The sequence below is a fragment of the Salvelinus fontinalis genome, chromosome 30 (assembly GCF_029448725.1).
Source record: "Salvelinus fontinalis isolate EN_2023a chromosome 30, ASM2944872v1, whole genome shotgun sequence".
In the NCBI taxonomy this organism is placed as follows: Eukaryota; Metazoa; Chordata; class Actinopteri; order Salmoniformes; family Salmonidae; genus Salvelinus; species Salvelinus fontinalis.
In genome coordinates this window covers 9,999,058-10,025,259 of record NC_074694.1, presented here as the reverse complement: position 1 = coordinate 10,025,259, position 26,202 = coordinate 9,999,058, and the positions used below count along the sequence as shown (strand labels likewise).

The following is a 26,202-nucleotide window of genomic DNA, read 5'->3' as shown; positions in this document are numbered from 1 at the left end:
TTAATTTAATTAGGCAAGTCAGTTAAGAACACATTGTTATTTACACATTTTTTATTTCACCTTTTCTTAACCAGGTAGGCCAGTTGAGAACAAGTTCTCATTTACAACTGCAACCTGGCCAAGATAAAGCAAAGCAGTTCCACAAAAACAACAACACAGAGTTACCCATAAACAAATGTACAGTCAATAACACAATAGACAAATCTATGTACAGTGTGTGCAATTGGGGCCCCCTTAGATAGCATATGAACACATCATAAGCTATGGGAAAATGTGTAGAATTGCAGGGAATTAGCTTAGCTAGCCAGTAACTCCTCCAGTATGTGTTGAAGTAATTTCACAGGATTTGTTTTAGGTCAGAAATTGTAGAGATCTGCCAGAAATGGCACTTCGGTAAATATCTTATTCATACATTAAAAAAAAGATATATATATCAGCATTAAATTACCTAGTATGATGATGCATTCATCAGTTCTACAGTTTAAAGACGTTGTTTTTGTAATCAGCCTTTGCAGTCGACCTTTAAAGTAACTGCCCAGTGTTTCCAGATTTCTATGAAATAGACAGTATATTCCTAAAGTATGTGGACACCCATTCAAATTAGGGGATTTGGCTATTTCAGCCAAACCCGTTGCTGACAGGTGTATAAAATCGAGCACACCGCCATGCAATCTCCATAGGCCAACATTGGCAGTAGAATGGCCTTTATAATTTTTTCTTCCAATGTATGCTTTGGCCACAAATAAGAGTATAGGATTAGTCAACAACATTATTTGGGTATGAGTTAACAGAATAGGAACTTCTAAAAGTGAGATTTTCACTAGACAGTTACTTTAAAACTGCAACATTTTCTTTCAGCCTCATGGTAAAATGTGTAGAACAGCATTATAAAACTGCACAAAATGTGCTTAAAAACTGCAATATTTTGTCTCATCCCCATGGCAAAATGTGAAGAATAGCATGAAATTAACTATAAAACAGCACAATTTTCTCTCTACCTCATGGCACAGTGTGTAGAATTGTGGGGAATTAGCTTTAAAAATACAGCATTTTCTCTCAGACTCATGACAAAATGTGTAGAATAGCATTATAAAACTGCACATTTTTTTCTCAGCACCATGGCATCTCATTCCTGCACATTTTAATGTGTTAAAGTTAAAGTGACATTACATTTGCCTATGATCATTGTTGAAGCGCTTACTGGTACACAGGGGCGCCGGTCCGCTCGGTTTACACTGACTGAAGTGGGGATGTCTACAGTGAAGAAGAAGACGAAGAAGCAGAAGAAGAAGCAGAAGGGGGAGAGAGGTACCACTTTGTCACAGGCTGCTATGTAGATTAACCTTTCAATTAGTTGTTATCCGGTCCTCTCTGTCTCAACGCGAGCCTTTAGTGTATCCTTTTAGAGATAAAACATACAAGGAAAACCCCCTATGGATGTGCCACTGTGAGTGTTTCTATCCGATCGTCGTTTCCGTCATCCTGATAATGAAGAGGACTGTATCTGAGAAAAAACTTGAGGTAACTACCAGCAAATATTTACGGTAGCTAGCCGATGCTTTTTCCCTCACTGGTTACATGTTCATCCTTGCATGAAACTTGAGTAATTTGTTTTGCCTCCTCGCCCAGCGGCGGTACATTGTGTAAACGATTTATATGTCAAGGAGGCTGTATATCACCGAATAATAATGTGTAAACGAGAATGGACCCGCGAATCGAGTGAGAAATGGATGGATCGCGAAACTGTAGCGATCGGTTACATTTATTCTTGAGGATCAGTGAAGACGGTGTTACTCTTACCAGGGTCAACTTCTTAGTTTGTATGTGGAATTTCCCCCATGTGCTCATTTGTTTTCTAGTTGGAAATGCAGGGGCAAAATAATCCCCATAAGAAGTGTTGTCATGATTTACGTAGAATGTTAATCATCGCTTTAACGTTAGCCTAATGTAGGCAGGCGCTCCTGCTATGTGGAGAAATTCTACCGCTTGATGGATATGAAATCCCGAATGATTATTTATAGGTTGCCCTACTTATTCTTTAGCCCACGTTTGGTACGTGAGTTTAGGTTAGTGAAAACAGTTATTTATCGGTGTTTGTGTGAATTATTTCTTTAGTGGGTTTACACAAGAGTGGAAAATAAAAAGAAGTACAGGTTCTAATGGTGGGAAAATAAGTGTCGGATAGCATACACAACACTAGCACAATACTAGCCTATCACCTTCAAACATTTTAAAAACTTGCTGCTTTAAATCAGCAGTCAAGTCTTCACCATGTTTGCAAATAAATGATGGATAAAACAAACAACCAATTAAAGTCTAAAATGATCCAAATCATTTTCAAGTGTAACCAATTGTTTCAAGGAGTCGTAGTAAAGGTGGGCTGGTGTTTGACACTGAATATAGCCTAAATCCTTAATTTAGCCAACAATCTGTGATAACTATTATGTTAATGACTGATCATATAAATTATATATATATATGCCTTTTAAATTGTCCTTATAGTGCACTCATTTATTCAAACGATAAGTGTTCTGGGTAAATAAAACATCAATCCATGATAGGAGAAGACACCTTAAAAGGCGGGTCAAGTAAGTTTAGTGACAGATCAAGCAGCAAACGCAGTCCCTTCTAAACTGAGCTCAACATTATATTATAATGATTGACATGTACTTTATCAAACCAGAAATCGGATCTTGTCTTCACAGCCAATATTGAAGTTGCTAGGGAGGGTACATTAGTGTAGGTAAGGTTTAATGAGACTCCATTGGATTGTAATCATCGTCATGTCGGATTTATGTAAACTACAACATTGTAACAAAATGGCGACTGTTTAGGTCACGTCAGTAATGCAGGGGCAGCACTGTAATTTCTTACAAATCAACTGATACAAGTCAAGGTTTGTTACATATTATCTTCTCGCTCGTTCGCGTTTCATGTTAATTTCAACATAAAATTGTCATCATACATTTCCGGTAACCATCCCTCGGCAGCTGTCAAAAAGCTCAACGATATGAATTGACGGTGTGCGGTTGACATTCAAGCTCTCGCCGACTGCTAAAATGAACAAATCCTTGTTTGTCGCTCGTTACGTATCCAAGCTGTCAAACACGCGTGCAAAAAGTCAAACTCCATTGCCCTTCTTGCGCTACTTGGTACTAATATGAAAAGAATATGATTGATGAAAACACTAACTTCGCCACAGAGTAGCCTAACGTTACCCCAGTCAGCTGGCGATGTTGCAATGAAACATTCCTCTAACAGATAAAGGTATCACGAACAATTGTAACATCTATTTAAACTGGTTACATTTCGTCTCCCTTGTCGTGATGGTTATAGTCAGTGTGTCATGACTAATAAATCTTAACCTGATGTAGTTTCTGTGGTAAAATAAAGATTATGTCAATCAATGGATTATGTTATCAGACTCAGACTACGGATTAAGGGCAATTCCATGGCAACAAGTGAAACTGAGACTGATTTTTCACTTTAAAATGTATGTCAAACGAAAACCAATGATTGCAAAGTTAAACAAACCATACAACTGCACAATGACTACTTTGAACAAGTTTCACTCAAGAACAGTGCATATTGTAAAATTTGATAACAGAATGACTGTTTGTGCTGTTCATTAAGTAAATGGTTTTTATTTAATTTTCTGTGTGAAATTGATAAAAGTAGACATTTTGCATAGTCTGTTTTTTGCTATATATTTTGTTTGTTACATTTTAAAGTGAAACATTTGAGTCGCTGTGGAATTGCCCTTACATAACATCAGCCTCTCCCTAACCTCCCTAAAATGTCTTAATCTTCAATCTGTCTGAACTGATTTTATAACCCATCTGTTTGTCTAGAATGTTTTTGATCTTCATTTTATGTTTTGTAAATGCTTCTCAGTATTAAACTAATGTTATGGTGACGTCTCAGAATGTAAGATACTACTAATCCAACGTGTCAAGTGTAGACTAGGGCGTATCCCTCACAAATTGCTACCAGTCATCAAAGCAATCTGGTCTTTGACTAATGTGACTATTGACAAAATGTGTGTTAGGCTTGCCCTAGTACATTGATACTCTACAATAAAGGTGCTGGGTAAAAATGATGGTTCTGTTATTGATTTTATTTTTAGATTACAGTATTACTTATTCTTGACTTGTGATCTTGTTCATGATTGTGTTTTTTTCTTTTAAGGAATTGTGTGACCTCATTTTAAGGAATTGTGTTCTAGGTCGTTTGGTAACTGTCCCAACCTTCAAGGAATTTACGTTCTGGCTACTTTCGTCGTCTTTTGTGAGGTGACGTGAGTTACTACCTTGGATGAGGATTTACAGCAGGGTTGTATGTATTGATGCCGAGGTGGAACCGTACCTTTTTTTTTGACCTTTTCAAGATGTGCTGGATGTACCAAACGTTTTACAATAAGGGGGAATCTCTATGGGTCATTTTTTCCTGAATCTCATCGATTTAACCATGGTGAAACTTCCCAATCCTCTGTATACAGAGTGGATTCTAGAAGCAATACAGAAGATCAAAAGGCAAAAACAGAGGCCTTCCGACGAGCGGATTTGTCATGCAGTGGCTACTTTACACAGATTGGACAAGCGGACCGTTTTGGAACAGTTGGATTTAAGTGTTCATGATGGTTCCATTCTCAAAGTCACCAATAAGGGGAACGTGTCGTACAAAGACCCCAATCACCCTGGGAGAGGATTATTATTATCATCATCATCATCATCATCATCATCGCTCAAACCTGTAAGTGCAAACCTCTCTATTCCATCGTCTAAAGGATCTATATGGAAGCCGAGTGACCTACGCCACGTTGATTGGAATAAAGTCCTGAGGAGGGCCATCGAGGGTCTGAATGATAGCCGTGGTTCCTCTCTGAAGAACATCCAGAGGTACCTAAGGAACCAGGATGATCCATCACATGTCCAGGACAACCCAGGGTTCCAGCAGAGGTTACGGCTGGCCGCTAAATGGGCGGTCAAAAACGGCCGGCTGGCAAAGGATGGTCCGCGCTACAGGTTGAACCAGGGGGTTAATGGAGCTGAGGGTAGGAGCCAGAGGTGTCCAAGTGCTTCCCCATTGGCTCTTCTGTGTGTCACTCTTCTTCCACATGAGAGAGACCAGGTACAGTATACTGATACTTGCCTCCTGTCTTCCTCTGTTTTTAGTGGTCTATGCTGATAATACTCTATCCCCTTCTTTCACTGTAGATACACTATGCTAGTCCATAGCCTCTGAATCCCTTTCAGGCTATCGCGTATGTTAATGTTCTATCTCCTTCTTTCACTGCAGTTTATTTTTTATATTATAAAGGCCGTGTTTATTTTAGTCATGGATCAATCGGCACACCCGCTGGCAAAATAATAGTTTCTGTCCTTTCCCTCTGTAGCTCAGTTGGTTGAGCATTGTGCTTGCAATTCTAGGATAGTGGGTTCAATTCCTGGGACCTTCCATATGTAAAAAAATAAATAAATGTAAGCATGACTAAGTCATTTTGGATTAAAGCATCTGCTAAATGGAATTGTATTATATTATCCCGTTAGCCAGCTAAATAGACACTTGATTATTGTGTTTGACCAATATTTATAATTTCAAAACATTTCTGTCAGATTTGGTTTCAGTTAAGGACTTGTGAGGCTCTCACTAATAGTCTTCAAGTACTGGGTGATGAAGCTGCTCTTGAGGAATGCAATTGGATGATAGCTGACTGTTGTGATGAATAGGGGAGCTCTCTGTGGGCTTGAATCAAGCTGTTGTGATATAATAATGCTGCTTGGAAACACAGCAGTAGATCTCGCTGCTAGTTTAGTGTGTACTTGAGAACTAAGCATTGTTGACATTTTCTCTGCTCAGGAAAATGCTTTGTAACTAACTGGCCATGCTTGTATTTGACAGAATAGATGGACTATGTTATTATAGACGGAGAGTAAATAACGGACAGTAGCTTTGAAGTTCTTTCAGATAACACAGGAGGAGGGGGGGGGGGTTGCCTTGGGGATATACAGTATAGCCTATGATATAGGGCCATAAAGACTTCCTCTTATCCTTCATTGTTTTTTCTTGACTATGACAAGACGTATGCTTTTCACTCTGCAGAGATTGTGGCTCCATCACTGACACTCAGCAGTAACTCATGCTGCAGGTGAACAATACTGTATTGACAATAGTTTTGTACTTAGCCCTGTTCCGGTTGAATTGGACCCGAAGTTTTCTCTCTGAGAAATGCAGTTCATTTAATGTGATTGTCATAAGGTTCCATGACTTTGTCCACACAGGGCATCTGAACACACAAAATACATTTAATGTGATTGTCATCAGGTTCCATGACTTTGTCCACACAGGGCATCTGAACACACAACATACATTTGGATGATTTTCGTTACATTTTGTGTGTTTTTATTTACCTTTTGTACACCTGTGGTGTTCCTGGTCAAAAATGACCGGTCATTAGGAATGAATGGGTGAGAATACAATTAGTGTATAAAATTGAGTTCAGGCACATGCCCATTTATCAGATGGACACACTTCCTCTCCCAGACCCCTACATGCATGTGTGTTTGAACACGCACGCACGCACGCACGCACGCACACACACACACACCTCACTCCCCTTCTTGGCATCCATGGCAACCCCTACGGGAACCTTTTCCCAATAGAATCTTTCCCCCACGGGAACTACACCTGTTGGCATTCTCACAAACAATTGCAACATTGTTTCAATAATAAACTCAGCAAAAAAAGAAACATCCCTTTTTCAGGACCCTGTCTTTCAAAGATAATTAGTAAAAATCCAAATAACTTCACAGATCTTCATTGTAAAGGGTTTAAACACTCTTTCCCATGCTTGTTCAATGAACCATAAACAATGAATGAACATATACCTGTGGAACGGTCGTTAAGACACTAACAGCTTACAGACGGTAGGCAATTAAGGTCACAGTTATGAAAACTTAGGACACTAAAGAGGCCTTTCTACTGACTCTGAAAAACACCAAAAGAAAGATGCCCAGGGTCCCTGCTCATTTGCATGAACGTGCCTTAGGCATGCTGCAAGGAGGCATGAGGATTGCAGATGTGGCCAGGGCAATAAATTGCATAAATGTCTGTACTGTGAGGTGCCTAAGACAGCGCTACAGGGAGACAGGACGGACAGCTGATCGTCCTCGCAGTGGCAGACCAGGTGTAACAACACCTGCACAGGATCGGTACTTCCGAACATCACACCTGCGGGACAGGTACAGGATGGCAACAACAACTGCCCGAGTTACACCAGGAACGCACAATCCTTCCATCAGTGCTCAGACTGTCCTCAATAGGCTGAGAGAGGCTGCACTGAGGGCTTGTAAGCCTGTTGTAAGGCAGGTCCTCACCAGACATCACCAGCAACACCGTCGTCTATGGGCACAAACCCACCGTCGCTGGACCAGACAGGACTGGCAAAAAGTGCTCTTCACTGATGAGTCAAGGTTTTGTCTCACCAAGGGTGATGGTCTGATTCGCGTATGTCGTCGAAGGAATGAGTGATACATGGAGGCCTGTACTCTGGAGCGGGATCGATTTGGAGGTGGAGGGTCCGTCATGGTCTGGGACGGTGTGTCGCAGCCTCATCGGACTGAGCTTGTTGTCATTGCAGGCAATCTCAACGCTGTGCGTTACAGGGAAGACATCCTCCTCCCTCATGTGGTACCCTTCCTGCAGGCTCATCCTGACATGACCCTCCAGCATGACAATGCCACCAGCCATACCGCTCGTTCTGTGCATGATTTCCTGCAAGACAGGAATGTCAGTGTTCTGCCAAGGCCAGCGAAGACCCCGGATCTCAATCCCATTGAATACGTCTGGGACCTGTTGGATCAAAGGGTGAGGGCTTTTAAATCTGGTGCAGTCCATGAGGAGGAGATGCACTGCAGTACTTAATGCAGCTGATGGCCATACCAGATACTGACTGTTACTTTTGATTTTGACCCCCCCCCCCCCATTTGTTCAGAGACACATTATTCCATTTCTGTTAGTCACATGTCTGTGGAACTAGTTCAGTTCATGTATGTTGTTGAATCTCGTTAAGTATGCTGGCAATAAACGCAGTTGACCATGAGAGGACGTTTCTTTTTATGTTGAACTTTTCTCGCAGCTCTGGTATATAATCCTTTTTTTGAGGCCTTTCTCACAATTCATTCTGTGGCAGCACAAACAATATACTGTACGTGAGGCTCTTGATCATATCTTCGATCATGACACTGGTGAGGAGGAGAGAGAGAGTCCTTGTTAAACTTTGACACAACGTAGTCTGTGATAAATAGCAAAATATGTTTCATATGAGTATTTGTTATAGTCAAAATAATCCATACATACGCTTTTGTTTTACTCCAAAACGAGTTGTGTGAGCTCAGGTCAATGAGGCCTACAAGCCATGAATAGCAAATAGAAGTTCAAAATGTGTAATGTTCACAAGAACTTAAGTTGATTTAAAAGATCTAACACAACGTTAGGTGATAATATGGATTATTATGGATTTATAATCAGCTATAATGGGGTGGACATTTTAGGACCACAGAATGAATGAACATGAAACAAACACAACAGGAGGGGTAAGAATGGAAGAGAAGTTCACAGTGGAGGCCAACGCATTGGAAGTGTACCATTTTCTGTTGCTTTAAACAACTGACTAGGTGTTGCTAAGTAGGGTCTTAACACACACTCACCATGGAAACCCACTCGATTTCCTGATTTGAGACGAGCTGAAGGAAAGGGAACCCCTACCAACTTAGGTTAGGGAGTAACAACAAACCAAACAGGGGAGACACAGGATAATACTTCCTTTAACAACTTAGAGGAAGAACTACACAGCTGTGTATCTTTTCCAACATCTCTAATGCCATCTCAAGCACTGGCCCAGCAGCCGTAGCCCTTAACCTGTCCCCCCCCCACCCCCACTGAAAAGGCAGAGCCGCGAAATTCAAAAAAAAATTATTTTTTAAATATTTAACTTTTACACATTAAAGTCCAATACAGCTAATGAAAGACACAGATCTTGTGAATCCAGCCAACATGTCCGATTTTTAAAATGTTTTACAGGGAAGACACAATATGTAAAGATGTAAATCTATTACCTAAAAACACATTAGCATAATCCACCATCTTATTTGTCCACCAACACCAGTAGCTATCACCAATTCGGCTAAACTAAGATATTTATAGCCCCTAACCAAGAAAAAAACTCATCAGATGACAGTCTGATAACATATTTATGGTATGGGATAGGTTTTGTTAGAAAAATGTGCATATTTCAGGTAGATGGCATAGGTTACAATTGCACCCACCGTCACAAATGGACTAGAATAACTACATAGAGCAACGTGTTTACCTACTTACTAATCATCAAACATTTCGTAAAAATACACAGCATACACGAATCGAAAGACACAGATCCTGTGAATACAGACAATATTTCAGATTTTCTAAGTGTCTTACAGCGAAAACACAATAAATCGTTATATTAGCATAGCACATAGCAGCCCAGCATTGATTCTAGCCAAAGTGAGCGATAATGTCAACATCGCCAAAATATATTATTTTTTTCACTAACCTTCTCAGAATTCTTCAGATGACACCCCTGTAACATCACATTACAACATACATATACAGTTTGTTCGAAAATGTGCATATTTAGCCACCAAAATCATGGTTAGACAATGTGAAATGTAGCCCAGCTGGTGAGAAAATGTCCGTGCGCCATATTAGACAGTGATCTACTCTTATACATAAATACTCATAAACGTGACTAAAAAATATAGGGTGGACAGGGATTGATAGACAATTTAATTCTTAATACAATCACGGAATTACATTTTTTAAATTATCCTTACTTTTCAATACAGTTTGCGCCAAGCGAAGCTACGTCAAAAAACATGGCGTCCTAAGCCACTAACATTTTTCGACGGAAACACGATTTATCATAATAAAAATGTCCTACTTTGAGCTGTTCTTCCATCAGTATCTTGGGCAAAGGATCCTTTCTTGGGTCTAATCGTCTTTTGGTGGAAAGCTGTCCTCTTGCCATGTGGAAATGCCAACTGCGTTCGGGATGAACTGGAAGCGTGCCCAGCAATTCACAGCGTTTCAGAAATAAATGTCCCAAAATCGCACTAAACGGATATAAATTGCTATAAAACGCTTTAAATTAACTACCTTATGATGTTTTTAACTCCTATAACGAGTAGAAACATGACCAGAGTAATATTACTCCCTCCACTAATGCTTGGAACAGGTGCGGGGTCGGTGTCCTCCAGGCGCATGACGCAGCTCCAAAAGAGTGACTAGCCTCAGGGTTTTTTAAGTTGTAGTGCCTGTGAACGCGCAATCGACCCCATTCAAATCGTCATCACGTAAAGGCATCCAGGGGAAGACGTAAGCAGTGTCCGTATACTCATAGCAATAACTGTGGCCTTTTAACTGACTCCAGATCAGGGGCCAACATTTCTGAAATCTGACTCCATGTCAGGGAAATTGCTGTAGAATGGGTTCTGTTCCACTTAGAGACAAAATTTCAACTCCTATAGAAACTATAGACTGTTTTCTATCCAATAATAATAATAATATGCATATTGTACGATCAAGAATTTTGTGGGAAGCCGTTTCAAAAATTACACGATTAGCATAAATAGTGACAACAGCGCCCCCAGCCTCAACAGGTTAACACTCCTACCCGTATAAGTGTTTGAAAATGGCAGATTTGGACATTGACAAGCGCCTAAATATAAACGCAGTGGCTGTACAGTAACATGCTATACATGACGTCAGAGCTCAGTGGCTGTACAGTAACATACATGACGTCAGAGCTCAGTGGCTGTGCAGTAACATACATGACGTCAGAGCTCAGTGGCTGTACAGTAACATACATGACGTCAGAGCTCAGTGGCTGTACAGTAACATACATGACGTCAGAGCTCAGTGGCTGTACAGTAACACACATGACGTCAGAGCTCAGTGGCTGTACAGTAACACACATGACGTCAGAGCTCAGTGGCTGTACAGTAACATGCATGACGTCAGAGCTCAGTGGCTGTACAGTAACACGCTATACATGACGTCAGAGCTCAGTGGCTGTACAGTAACATACATGACGTCAGAGCTCAGTGGCTGTACAGTAACATGCCATACATGACGTCAGAGCTCAGTGGCTGTACAGTAACATACATGACGTCAGAGCTCAGTGGCTGTGCAGTAACATACATGACGTCAGAGCTCAGTGGCTGTACAGTAACATACATGACGTCAGAGCTCAGTGGCTGTACAGTAACATACATGACGTCAGAGCTCAGTGGCTGTACAGTAACACACATGACGTCAGAGCTCAGTGGCTGTACAGTAACACACATGACGTCAGAGCTCAGTGGCTGTACAGTAACATGCATGACGTCAGAGCTCAGTGGCTGTACAGTAACACGCTATACATGACGTCAGAGCTCAGTGGCTGTACAGTAACATACATGACGTCAGAGCTCAGTGGCTGTACAGTAACATGCCATACATGACGTCAGAGCTCAGTGGCTGTACAGTAACATACATGACGTCAGAGCTCAGTGGCTGTACAGTAACATACATGACGTCAGAGCTCAGTGGCTGTACAGTAACATACATGACATCAGAGCTCAGGCGGAGGTAGCGGTCCTGCTGCTGGGTTGTTGCCCTCCTACGGCCTCCTCCATGTCTCCTGATGTACTGGCCTGTCTCCTGGTAGCGCCTCCATGCTCTGGACACTACGCTGACAGACACAGCAAACCTTTTTGCCACAGCTCGCATTGATGTGCCATCCTGGATGAACTGCACTACCTGAGCCACTTGTGTGGGTTGTAGACTCTGTCTCATGCTACCACTAGAGTGAGAGCACCGCCAGCATTCAAAAGTGACCAAAACATCAGCCAGGAAGCATAGGAACTGAGAAGTGGTCTGTGGTCACCACCTGCAGAATCACTCCTTTATTGGAGGTGTCTTGCTAATTGCCTATAATTTCCACCTTTTGTCTATTCCATTTGCACAACAGGATGTGAAATGTATTGTCAATCAGTGTTGCTTCCTAAGTGGACAGTTTGATTTCACAGAAGTGTGATTGACTTGGAGTTACATTGTGTTGTTTAAGTGTTCCCTTTATTTTTTTGAGCAGTGTATTTTAGTCATTTAGCAGACACTATTTTCCAGAGTGACTTACACTTAGTGTATTCATCTTAACTAGGTTGGACAACCACATCACAGGCATAGTAAGTACATTTTTCCTCTTTTTAGTAGCGATCACCAAAGTCAGGGAGCGTCGGGGGGCAATTCCCACGAGTGTACAGGGTTAAATATAACCTGTGGCAGGAGCAACACAGACTGACGATCCAATCAGCACCCCATGCTAATGAGAGAACTCTAACACCTCCCCCATTTTTTCCCCAGACAATAAATATAGACGCATCTATTTGTTGGACCAGTTTGCTCACGACCAAAATAAAAAATAAAAAAAACACTCCCTATAACATGGGTAACCGGGATCCCGGGCCTGTCCCGGGAACGCTTCACATTTCACAAAAATATAAAGTGATGACCTGGGGAAATTACATTTTCCCCCTATGTCTAATGCAATTCCACAAAATACACAACATGCGCAGCAGCAGATATAAAAAAAATATAAATAAATAAACGGTCTGTCTTTTCGGAGGGGGTTGAGTTAAAAATGGAAGTCAGATTTTGTTTAGACCTTGTGTGCGATTTCCCAATAAAGTAATCTTATCCTAATTTTTCTGTTTCAATTCAGGACACTGAGAGACTGTCCTTTCTCTCATGGCGGAAATGACAAACTGCTGGATACGAAGAACCAGGTTTCTGCCGATGTCTTGTCTTTGGGCACTGTAGAAAAAGTTTGCATCTTTGCAGTAGGGGGTGACTTCTGGATTGCTTTTTGCATAGGGATAACAAAACATATCTGCAAGGACTTGAGCTTTCTCAAGAGTGAGTAAATGTAGGTAGCAACTCTTTCATGAAGGCAATTCTTGAAACTGCTCGAGTAGTATGAGCTTCTTTTCAATCCTCGATGGCCTTGACCTCGTGAACCACGCCACCAATCAAAAAAGACATGCTTATTCTCTTGCAAATTCAACAGGACTTCGCGACTCTGTTTTTCGTTATTTACGGAACTGTTGTATGTATGCCTCTGGGACCAACTCTATTAAGCCCGAAGGATAGCAGCTTTAATCAGTGTCATGAGCTGAAGTGACGTACACTTTCTGAGCTTTTACCACAAGGAGCAGTCACCAGATATCTCACGGACATTTTAGAGATGTGGCAATCCGCTCAAACAGAGTAAAATATACGTCCACCTTCTTTTTCGTTGAAAGGCGGTACAAGGCAGCTGTTCCGACCAAGATCTAACTCTTTTGACGGTGCAGGATGACTTGACTTCAATCAAAGTGCAATCAAATCTCTTATTTCTTTTAATGGAATGGAATACTAACGTTCTCTGGCTGCGCGTTCCTCTTGTTCTAGTGTTGCTGTGGTGGCCTCCCAGTTCTATCTGGTTTTTAAACAAATGACACATGCTCCAACTCCATTCTCCGTTGCGCCCATTGAGCCATTTAGTTCCATCTCAGATGCACGTCTACAGGCTGTACTCTACTACCCGTAGGACCCTTTTCATAAAGCTTTGCAAGGATGAGCTGTTACTTCCTTTCTGTACATTTTATCCAGTTTTTCCCAGGTATGGTTCCCCACAAATGCTTGCATATCAGTGTGAGTGTTTTTAATGCAAGTTTCCACAGATTTTTTATACCAATCTTAGAACGCCTCTGAGTGGTTGTTAGTGACAAACTCCACCACAAAAGTGCTTTTTGAACACTCATATGGGCACAATAGAGCTTCAGAGTAGGTGATTTAGAGTGACTACCGTACTCCTGGGAAACAAGATCCCGGATGAGAACTCATTTTGTTACGTTCCCCAAACAAGAACTCAAAACAAAATCGTCACTCAGAACTTTATAAATGAACCGCTGACAACCAAAATGAAACGGGTGGGGTTTTAAAATTGGTTCTGGAAGGCAGGGTCTTAGCGAACACCCGCCATGGACAGCGACTAGATTTGCTTGATATCAGACAAGCTAAAGGAAAAGAAAACCCCCACCAATTTATGTTAGAGAGTAAAAAATAAACATGTAGCAAACCCAACAGGGGAGAGACAAGATAAAAGGCTTTAACAACTTAGAGGGAGAGCTGAACAGCCGTATAGCTCTTCCAACATCTCTCATGCCATCTCGAGCACTGGCCCAGCAGCCCTTCTGCGTTCAGCACAATGTGCACCCCATTACCAACATGCCTACAGCAAACCATTCTAGATGGCAAATTCCACTATTGGAGACATTATCTACCCTTCAGTTTCATTATGAATATCAGGAAGTAACACCCTCGACTGTGCAGTGACAGGTTTCGGTGTCTGGTCAGACCCAAGTGAAACTCAAATGTTAAGACACTGTCGTCCTGTAATAAAAAGCATATTGATAAAAAAATAAAATAGGATCTCCTAATTTGAAATGTCTAGGCCCGTCTCCTTTTGTACACTTACACTAACACTGCTCTCGTGCTATTTTGGTGGTGACATCACTAAGCTCTTCTAGTTCACTGTGTATTTCAAAAGGATGTCCTAGTCCTTGCAACTCATAACTAGTGGGTATAGGAAATGAGAAAGTCTTAGAAAAAGAGCATTTCTTGGGTGAAAGTTTATTAGATTCTAAAGTGTTTGGCAGGAACAAAGGCAAGGAATGAGATGGGTTTTTTTTTCTCCACTCCCCTCACTGTTATGTAACCTGTTCTTCAGTGCAGCTCTGCCTGGCTTCTAGAACAGCAGCAGTGTTCTAATAGAACCCCCCCCCCCCCCCCCCCCCCTTTGCGGAACACGACTGTGTCTCTTTCAAGCACTCTAATTTCCTGTAATGTACTTCATTTGGAATCCCCTAGTCAATCAGCGGAATCTTCTTCAGCTGTCTAATTTTTTATTTTTTTCCTGTTCTTTTTCAGATGAGCTCCACTTTGAGTTTTGTATTTATTTCTCTTGGTTTAATCACCAGTCACAAGCTTTTCCCTGCTGTAAAACATCTCCAATGACAAGCCCAGTCTGGACCAGGCTAGACTTTTTATTTGTTAGCCATATTCACTTTTATTCATTTTTTGAAGTGCCATGTAACTTGTGAGATTTGACTATATCAACTACAGATGCACTGCACTTGTTATATCAACTTAGGCTCATATGCTCAGGTTAGCTGTGATGTAACGCCTCTAAAAAGGCTCATATGCTCAGGTTAGCTGTGATGTAACGCCTCTAAAAAGGCTCATATGCTCAGGTTAGCTGTGATGTAACGCCTCTAAAAAGGCTCATATGCTCAGGTTAGCTGTGATGTAACGCCTCTAAAAAGGCTCATATGCTCAGGTTAGCTGTGATGTAACGCCTCTAAAAAGGCTCATATGCTCAGGTTAGCTGTGATGTAACGCCTCTAAAAAGGCTCATATGCTCAGGTTAGCTGTGATGTAACGCCTCTAAAAAGGCTCATATGCTCAGGTTAGCTGTGATGTAACGCCTCTAAAAAGGCTCATATGCTCAGGTTAGCTGTGATGTAACGCCTCTAAAAAGGCTCATATGCTCAGGTTAGCTGTGATGTAATGCCTCTAAAAAGGCTCATATGCTCAGGTTAGCTGTGATGTAATGCCTCTAAAAAGGCTCATATGCTCAGGTTAGCTGTGATGTAACGCCTCTAAAAAGGCTCATATGCTCAGGTTAGCTGTGATGTAACGCCTCTAAAAAGGCTCATATGCTCAGGTTAGCTGTGATGTAACGCCTCTAAAAAGGCTCATATGCTCAGGTTACCTAAAACGCGAGTCCTATCTCTAGCTAGTCCCTGAGACAGGTCAACTAAGGTCTATCCTTATCGTAACAATGCCTTTGTTTTTCATGTGGTCCCACTGGCCAATTTGTTTAGTTATCACAATGAAAAGCTGGGCCCTTGTAGCTATTTCACTATAACATCCCTGCAGATTACTATTTGTTCCAAACACCTAGGCCTTTCACATCTAGTTAAATCTTTAATTTGCAGCTTTGGGGGATACAGGGGATGTAAAGTAGCCTATGCTTGTGAATGATTTATTGTGATCAAGTGCAGAAGAAGCAGCCTATTTAGATACTTACTAGAGTTTGAACGGTTCTGCTGATTTTGGAAGAGGTTTGAACGGTTCTGGTGGTTTGAATAGAAATGCTCCAAACACCTATGGCCTTTAACATGAAGTTGAATCTTAATTTGCATCTTTGGTGGAAACAGTAGTTTTGTGATGGGATATACAGTTGAAGTCGGAAGTTTACGTATACCTTAGCCAAATGCATTTAAACTCAGTATTTCACAATTGCTGACATTTAATCCAAGTAAAAATTCCCTGTCTTAGGTCAGTTAGGATCACCACTTTATTGTAAGAATGTGAAATGTCAGAATAATAGTAGAGAATTATTTATTTCAGCTTTTATTTCTTTCATCACATTCCCAGTGGGTCAGAAGTTTGCATACAGTCAATTAGTATTTGGTAGCATTGCCTTTAAATTGTTTAACTTGCGTCAAACGTTTCGGGTACCCTTCCACAAGCTTCCCACAATAAATTGGGTGAATTTAGGCCCATTTCTCCTGACAGAGCTGGTGTAACTGAGTCAGGTTTGTAGGCCTCCTTGCTCACACAGGCTTTTTCAGTTCTGCCCACAAATGTTCTATAGGATTGAGGTCAGGGCTTTGTGATGGCCACTCCAATACCTTGACTTTGTTGTCCTTAAGCCATTTTGCCACAACTTTGGAAGTATGCTTGGGGTCATTGTCCATTTGGAAGACCCACAGCCCAGTGGCTTCTTCCTTGCTGAGCAGCCTTTCAGGTTATGTCGATATAGGACTCGTTTTACTGTGGATATAGATACTTTTGTACCTGTTTCCTCCAGCATCTTCACAAGGTCCTTTGCTGTTCTGGGATTGATTTGCACTTTTCGCACCAAAGTACGTTCATCTCTAGGAGACAGAGCGCGTCTCCTTCCTTAGCGGTATGACGGCTGCATGGTCCCATGGTGTTTGTACAGATGAACGTGGTACCTTCAGGCATTTGGAAATTGCTCCCAAGGATGAAACCAGACTTGTGGAGGTATACAAATTTGTTTCTGAGGTCTTGGCTGATTTCTTTTGATTTTCCCATGATGTCAAGCAAAGAGGCACTGAGTTTGAAGGTAGGCCTTAAAATACATCCACAGGTACACCTCCAATTGACTCAAATGATGCCAATAAGCCTGTCAGAGGCTTCTAAAGCCATTAAATAATTTTCTGGAATTTTCCAAGCTTTTTAAAGGCACAGTCAACTTAGTGTATGCAAACTTCTGACCCACTGGAATTGTGATACAGTGAAATAATCTGTCTGTAAACAATTGTTGGAAAAACTACTTGTGTTATGCACAAATTTGATGTCCTAACCGACTTGCCAAAACTATAGTTCGTTAACAAGAAATGTGTGGAGTGGTTGTAAAATGAGTTTTAACCTGTCTAGGATCAGCGTGGCGCTAGCGGCACCCCCCCCCCCCCCCCACTGAAAAACCAGTGCCGCGAAATTCAAAAAAAATATTTTTTTAAAATATTTAACTTTCACACATTAAAGTCCAATACAGCTAATGAAAGACACAGATCTTATGAATCCAGTCAACATTTCCGATTTTTAAAATGTTTTACAGGGAAGACACAATATGTAAAGATGTACATCTATTACCTAAAAACACATTAGCATAATCCACCATCTTTTATTTGTCCACCAACACCAGTAGCCATCACCAATTCGGCTAAACTAAGATATTTATAGCCCCTAACCAACAAAAAAACTCATTAGATGACAGTCTGATAACATATTTATGGTATGGGATAGGTTTTGTTAGAAAAAAGTGCATATTTCAGGTATATGGCATAGTTTACAATTGCACCCACCATCACAAATGGACTAGAATAATTACAATGAGCAACGTGTTTACCTAACTACTAATCATCAAACATTTCGTAAAAATACACAGCATACACGAATCGAAAGACACAGATCCTGTGAATACAGACAATATTTCAGATTTTCTAAGTGTCTTACAGCGAAAACACAATAAATCGTTATATTAGCTTAGCACATAGCAATTAGCAGCCCAGCATTGATTCTAGCCAAAGTGAGCGATAAAAGTCAACATCGCCAAAAGATATTAATTTTTTCACTAACCTTCTCAGAATTCTTCCGATGACACTCCTGTAACATCACATTACAACATGCATATACAGTTTGATCGAAAATGTTTATATTTAGCCACCAAAATCATGGTTAGACAATGTGAAATGTAGACAAGCTGGTAAAGAAAACGTCCTTGCGCCACTTAGACAGTGATCTACTCTTATACATAAATACTCATAAACGTGACTAAAAAATATAGGGTGGACAGGGATTGATAGACAATTTAATTCTTAATACAATTGCGTTATTACATTTTTTAATTTATCCTTACTTTTCAATACAGTTTGCGCCAAGCGAAGCTACGTCAAAAAACATGGCGTCCTAAGCCACTAAAATGTTTCGACAGAAACACGATTTATCATAATAAAAATGTCCTACCTTGAGCTGTTCTTCCATCAGTATCTTGGGCAAAGGATCCTTTCTTGGGAGAAATCGTCTTTTGGTGGAAAGCTGTCCTCTTGCCATGTGGAAATGTCAACTACGTTCGGGATGAACTGAAAAGCGTTTCCAACTTTTCACATCGTTGCAAAAATAAATGTCCCAAAATCGCACTAAACGGATATAAATTGCTATAAAACGCTTTAAATTAACTACTTTGTGATGTTTGTAACTCCTATAACGAGTGAAAAGATGACCGGAGAAATATAACAGGCTAAACTAACGCTTGGAACAGGAGAGGGTCGGTGTCTTCCACGCGCGTTACGCAGCAAGAAAAGACTTGCTAGCTAAAGGTTTTTTTCATTTGTAGGGCCTGTGAACGAGCAATCGAGCCCGTTGGAATCGTCATCACGTAAAGGCATCCAGGGGAAGACGTAAGAAGTGTCCGTATAGTCATAGCAACGACAGAGCCCTTTTAAATGACTTCAGAAAAGTGGCCAACGTTTCTCAAATCTGACTCCATGTCAGGGAAATTGCTGTAGAATGGGCTCTGTTCCACTTAGAGACAAAATTTCAACTCCTATAGAAACTATAGACTGTTTTCTATCCAATAATAATAATAATATGCATATTGTACGATCAAGGATTTTGTGGGAAGCCGTTTAAAAAATTAGCCACATTAGCATAAATAGTCTAAACAGCGCCCCCATCCCCAACAGGTTAATGACTCCAACCTAAGTGTATGTGAACTTCCGACATCAACTCTATTGTGATCAAATGCAAATGTCCATCCTATTTAGGCTAGATAGGCCTACGTACTAGAGACCGACAGCTGATTTGAACTAGTTTAAAGGACAGAGCCTGTTTGATAGAGCAACTTCCTGTTTCTACTTTCTGCGACCCATTTTTCACAATGACATGATGCCCGTCTAGCCAAGGTCGTGAGTTCAGTTCCCGTGGTGATCGATACTCATACTAAATATGCACTCCCTGTACCATACTGTAAGTCACTTTGGATGATTGGCATATCCGCCAAGTGGCAAATTTAAGCAATAAGGCCTGAGGAGATGCGGTAAATGGCTAATATTCCACCACTAATGGCTGTTCGTAAGCCACGTTGCGTCACGCCTGGATACAGCCCTTAGCCGTGGTATATTGGCTATATATCACAAACCCCCGAGGTGACTTAATGCTATAATAAACTGTTTACCAACGTAATTAAAGCATTAAATAAAAAATAAAAATAGTCATACACGTGGTATACCGTCTGATATTCCACAGACAATCGGTGTTCAGGGCTCGAACCACTCAGTTTATAATATCCTATTCAACTATAATAGTTTGTTGAAGAGTTGATGAAAATGTGGTGTAGCTACAAGAATGAAGCACCTGGTTAAATAAAGGTGAAATATAAAAATCAGCACTATAGCATTCATTCAAGAGTTATTGTCTTAACGTAGACTGAGGCAAGCTGATATTTAGGGTTGGGCGGTATGCAGATGTTCATACCGTTTCAGTAGCATACCGGGGTTGACGGTATTACCGGAAGTGCACACAAAGGGGCTCTATCTAAAAAATATGTTATTCAAAGTTTTTGGGGGACGCACAAAACAATTCCGGCAACAGGGATCTTGATCCAGGAGGTGCCATTTGGCAAACTCCAAGCGGACTGTCATGTGCCTTTTACTGAGGAGTGGCTTCCGTCTGGCCACTCTACCATAAAGGCCTGATTGGTGGGAGTGCTGCAGGGATTGTTGTCCTTCTGGAAGGTTCTCCCATCTCCATAGAGGAACTCTGGAGCTCTGTCAGTGACCATCAGGTTCTTGGTCACCTCCCTGACCAAGTTCCTTCTCCCCTGATTGCTCAGGTTGGCCGGGTGGCCAGCTCTAGGAAGAGTCTTGGTGGTTCCAAACTTCTTCCATTTAAGAATGATGGAGGCCACTGTGTTCTTGGGGAGCTTCAATGCTGCAGAAATGTTTTGGTACCCTTCCCCAGATCTGTGCCTCAGCACAATTCTGTCTCTACGGACAATTCCTTCGACCTCATGGCTTGGTTTTTGCTCTGACATGCACTGTCAACTGTGGGACCTTTTTATATAGACAGGTGTGTGCCTTTCAAATCATGTCCAATCAATTGAATTTACCACAGGTGGACTCCAATCAAGTTGTAGAAACATCTCAAGGATGATCAATGGAAACAGGATGCACCTGAGCTCAATTTAAAGTCAAATACTTTTTCGTCATTTTTTAATTTTTGTAAATAAATTTGCAAACATTTCTAAAACTGTTTTCGCTTTGTCATTATGGGGTATTATGTGTAGATTGAGATGTTATTTAATATATTTTAGAATAAGGCTGTAATGTAACAAAAATGTAAAAAGTCAATGTGTCTGAATACTTTCTGAATGCTCTGTATTGAGGGATAGAGTGACGAGGCAACAGGATAGATGATAAACAGTAGCAGCAGTGTATGTGATCAGTCAAAAGGCTCAATGCATATAGTCCGGGTAGCTATTGGTTAACTATTTAACTAACTATTTAGCAGTCTTATGGCTTCGGGGTAGAAACTGTTCCATGTCATGTTGGTTCCAGACTGCTTGCTGTGCGGAGAGAGTCTATGACCTGGGTGGCTGGAGTCTTTGACCATTTTTAGGGCCTTCCCCTGACCCCCCCCCCCCCCCTGTTATAGAGGTCCTAGACTCTTTGCAGTGAGAGAGAGAGATACAAAGCCATAATATAAAGTCTCTTTGGGAAACTTTTGTGTGTTTTGACTGTTTTTCACTTTTTATCTATTTATAAACATGTTTCCCATGCCAATAAAGCCCATTGATTTGAGATCCTGTCTAACTGTAGTGTAAAGCTTTCTTAATTGGATTAAGCCCCTTTTTTTTAAACTCACTTTTTCAGATGATCACATCCCCCTTTCATATGATTGAATGGATAAAGGCCAGTCTTTTACATATATTACGGTAGAGTACCTCTGTACAAAGAGTACACGGAAAAGATGGGTTTTAGTCACATCCGCAGCAGGATGACTTGGCATCCATTATAACATCGTTTGTCTTTCATACAGCATGCCAGAGAATACAGATATTATTTACCGCATATCATGCTTCTCCTCGTCCATTCTGACACTTTCTACTGACCCCATCCCAATATGCAGTTCGTGTTTCTCTCCCCAGCTACGCGCTGACCCCATCCCAATATGCAGTTTCTGTTTGGGAACGAAAGAGTCCAATCGGGACAAGAGGTCAGAGGAGCTTCTGTCCTGTGCAGACTGTGGAAGCAGTGGTAAGTTCATATTCTTTTTACACTACTGAGCTGAAGTGGACCGAGCTGTACTGGGCTGGCCTAGTTACAGATCCACCATATCTCTGTTACCTAGAGAGCATCGGTCCACTATACAAGATGTACGTGTTTTAACATCTCACTACCTGGCAGTCAGACTACACAGAATAACTGATGTAAATCACCTTGCATCCCACATAACTATGCTACTCGTAATGTAATCAAGCTTAGTGATTATTTTGCGCCTTACCGTACTCAAATTGATTTCCTCCAACAAACTGGCCATATCCTAGTCGGTCTGTGTACTAATAGTACTACATACTATTTATAATTTACTATTTAGTAAAAATGTAACTAAATCAACACAACATCACTGAGCTTATCTCTTTTTTTTAACCTGTTTCTCCTCTGTGGGGAGGTTTCCAGTGCTTGGAAGGCAGCCACGGTGCGTCCTTTATTTAAAGGCTGTATCACAACCGGCCGTGATTGGGGAGTCCCATGGCCCAGCGTCGTCCGGGTTTAGCCGGTGTAGGCTGTCATTGTAAATCAGAATTTGTTCTTAACTGACTTGCCTAGTTAAATAAATAAAAATAAGGGGAGATCAAGCTGATCCTAACTGTTATAGGCCAATTTCTATCTTGCCCTGTTTATCAAAACTTGTGAATAATCAACTGACTGGTTTTCTTGATGTCTATAGTATTCTCTCTGGTATGCAATCTGAATTCTGCTCAGGTTAATGATGTCACTGCAACCTAAAAAGTCCTAAATCATGTCATCATTGCCCTTGATTCTAAGCAGTGTATTTTTGTTGACTTGGCCAAAGCTTTTGATATGGTAGACCATTCCATTTTTGTGGGCCGGCTAAGGAGTATTGCTGTCTCTGAGGGGTCACTGGCCTGGTTTGCTAACTACCGCTCTCAAGAGTGCAGTGTATTAAGTCAGAACATCTGCTGTCTTAGCCACTGCTGTCACCAAGGGTGTACCCCAAGGCTTGATCCTAGGCCCCATGCTCTTCTCCACATAGCTCAGGCAGTAGGAAGCTCTCTCATCCATTTATGTGCACATAATAGTCTTATACTCAGTTTGTCCCTCCCTGTATTTTGTGTTAAACGCTCTACAACAAAGCGTTCTTAGTATCCAACAAGCTTGCTCTGCCCTTAACCTTGTTCTGAACACCTCCAAAACAAAGGTCATGTGGTTTGGTAAGAAGAATGCCTCTCTCCCCACAGGCGTGATTACTACCTCTGAGGGTTTAGAGCTTGAGGTAGTCAACTCATACAAGTAATTGGGAGTATGGCTAGACGGTACACTGACCTTCTATCAACACATATCCAAGCTATAGCCTAAGGTTAAATCTAGACTTGGTTTCCTCTATCGTAATCGCTCCTCTCACCCCAGCTGCCAAACGAACCATGATTCAGATTACCATCCTACCCATGCTAGATTAATAGATCGGCAGGCAAGGGTGCTCTCGAGCGACTAGATGTTCTTTACCTTTCGGCCATCAGATTTGCCACCAATGCTCCATATAGGACACGTCACTGCACTCTATACTCCTCTGTAAACTGGCCATCTCGGTATACCTGATGCAAGACACACTTGTTGATGCTTATTTATAAAACCTTCTTTGGCCTCACTCCCCCCTATCTGAGATATCTACTCATCCTCCACATACAACGGCAGTTTTGCTAGTCACATTCTGTTAAAGTTCCCCAAAGCACACACATCCCTGGGTCGCTCCTCTTTTCAGTTCGCTGCAGCCAGCGACTGGAACGAGCTGCAAAAAACACTCAAACTGGACAGTTTAATCTCCATCTCTTCATTCAAAGACTCAATCATAGACACTCTTACTGACAGTTGTGGCTGCTTTGTGTGATGTATTGTTGTCTCTATCTTGTTGCCCTTTGTGCTGTTGCCTGTGCCTAACAATGTTTGTACCATGTTTGTGCTGCTGCCATGTTGTGCTGTGCTGCTGCTGTGCTGCCGCCATGTTGTGTTGCTGCCATGTTGTGTTGCTGCCATGTTGTCATGTGCTGCTGTTGTGTTGTGCTGCTGCCATGTTGTGTTGTGCTGCTGCCATGTTGTGTTGTGCTGCTGCCATGTTGTCATGTGCTTCTGTTGTGCTGCTGCCATGTTGTGTTGTGCTGCTGCCATGTTGTCATGTGCTGCTGTTGTGTTGTGCTGCTGCCATGTTGTGTTGTGCTGCTGCCATGTTGTGTTGTGCTGCTGCCATGTTGTGTTGTGCTGCTGCCATGTTGTGTTGTGCTGCTGCCATGTTGTGTTGTGCTGCTGCCATGCTGTGTTGTGCTGCTGCCATGCTGTGTTGTGCTGCTGCCATGTTGTGTTGTGCTGCTGCCATGTTGTCATGTGCTTCTGTTGTGTTGTGCTGCTGCCATGTTGTCATGTGCTTCTGTTGTGTTGTGCTGCTGCCATGCTGTGTTGTGCTGCTGCCATGTTGTCATGTGCTTCTGTTGTGCTGCTGCCATGTTGTGTTGTGCTGCTGCCATGCTGTGTTGTGCTGCTGCCATGCTGTGTTGTGCTGCTGCCATGTTGTGTTGTGCTGCTGCCATGTTGTGTTGTGCTGCTGCCATGCTGTGTTGTGCTGCTGCCATGTTGTCATGTGCTTCTGTTGTGCTGCTGCCATGTTGTGTTGTGCTGCTGCCATGCTGTGTTGTGCTGCTGCCATGTTGTCATGTGCTTCTGTTGTGCTGCTGCCATGTTGTGTTGTGCTGCTGCCATGTTGTGTTGTGCTGCTGCCATGTTGTCATGTGCTTCTGTTGTGTTGTGCTGCTGCCATGTTGTGTTGTGCTGCTGCCATGCTGTGTTGTGCTGCTGCCATGTTGTGTTGTGCTGCTGCCATGCTGTGTTGTGCTGTTGTCATGCTGTGTTGTCTTAGGTATCTCTTTATGTAGTGTTCCGGTGTCTCTCTTGTCGTGATGTGTGTGTTGTCCTTTTTGTATTTTTAATCCCAGGCCCCCGCAGGAGGCCTTTTGCCTTTCTGGTAGGCCGTCATTGTAAATAAGAATTTGTTCTTAACTGACTTGCCTAGTTAAATAAACAAACATACTAGGCTCACCCATACTGAGAATAGATCATCTAATGAGCAGTTGTGTTGTTTCCTGTCATTCATTACACCTTATCACATTAGCCCTTCTCATTATCAGCTGTTGTCAAGAACACGTGGGTCTAAAAATATGATTCTCTTCTGCAGGGAATTCTACTAGATGAAAGGTTAAAATGAGCATGACATCCTGGCATTTTTCACATACTATAAAACCTATTTGGGCATACCCAGTCAGCCTATTACTTAGAACGCAAGTACCCACGAACCGTACTCAGTCACTGTCTGAATCCCAAACTGCACCCTATTCCCTACATAGTGTCCTATGGGTCCTGGTCAAAAGTAGTGCACTATATAGGGAATAGGGTGCCTCATTAGGGATGAAGCCACAGAATGACAGGGGGAATCCCTCTCGAGATCCAAACCTCCACAAAACAACGTAGGCTGACTGAGCCAGGCTGTATGTAGCTCGAGGTAGCAGAGATGGTTTCAAGGTCAATCTGCAATTTGTGAGTCTGTGGTTTAAACAGTGAGAGGGGGGGGGGGGGGGGGTATACCCTGAGATGGTAGCAACTCTAGTGCTGTTGGGACCGATGCCATATTCCACCTGCAGCATTATGTTCTACTGCTTTAGGCTAAACACTTCTTCTTTTAAGAACTTATTAGAGGAACATTGTTAAAATTGGATAGTTGAGGGATCAAAATCGGTACTGACCCATGATGGACTGAGGAAAGCAGATTCTGTTTAAGTGCCTTTTTTCATTTTTTTTTTTAATCACTCAAGTCGTTGAGTGAATGGAGCTCGTAGCTCTCTGAATCGGGATGCACCAGCACTCTGAGAACACGCCAGGCAGCGATGAGAGCGAGCAAGGGGATCAAAGGTCATCCATTTACCACAGCTGTAGATTAGTGGCATTTTCATTTACTGTTCTTTTGTTCCAAACAAAATTTGCTGCTGCTAGCCCTACATAAAATGCAATCTGCTAAGGAGTGTATTGTTTAAGGAACTGTTCTCCCAGTGACATTTTATATAGCTCAAATTTGACTAAGTAACGTTGAAGTGGTTTTTCATTAACCGCTTTGTAGTGTACACAGATTGTGTTCTGGGTGTAAAACAGCTGTTGTACAGCCATGAGAGGGAGACGGGTGAGAGAGGAGTCACGCTTTTTAAATGAC

The 26,202-nt window shown here is 41.8% G+C and overlaps 1 protein-coding gene across 9 annotated transcripts in view; it reads left to right on the top strand.

The window, feature by feature from the left end:
* Positions 1–1,177: 1,177 nt before the first annotated feature.
* LOC129828613 (histone acetyltransferase KAT6B-like) overlaps positions 1,178–26,202 on the top strand; it is a 102,094-nt gene continuing 77,069 nt past the window's right edge. For 2 of the 9 annotated variants that reach the window (XM_055889691.1, XM_055889686.1), the window contains exons 1-3: positions 1,178–1,521; positions 4,189–5,130; positions 21,860–21,968. In XM_055889691.1, coding sequence (XP_055745666.1) covers positions 4,432–5,130; positions 21,860–21,968 — 808 coding nt within the window. In that variant the 5' untranslated portion in view covers positions 1,178–1,521; positions 4,189–4,431. Of the gene's footprint in view, positions 1,522–2,543; positions 2,897–4,188; positions 5,131–21,859; positions 21,969–26,202 lie in introns of those variants that run through there. The other 7 variants (XM_055889694.1, XM_055889692.1, XM_055889688.1 and 4 more) reach the window with 6 other exon arrangements.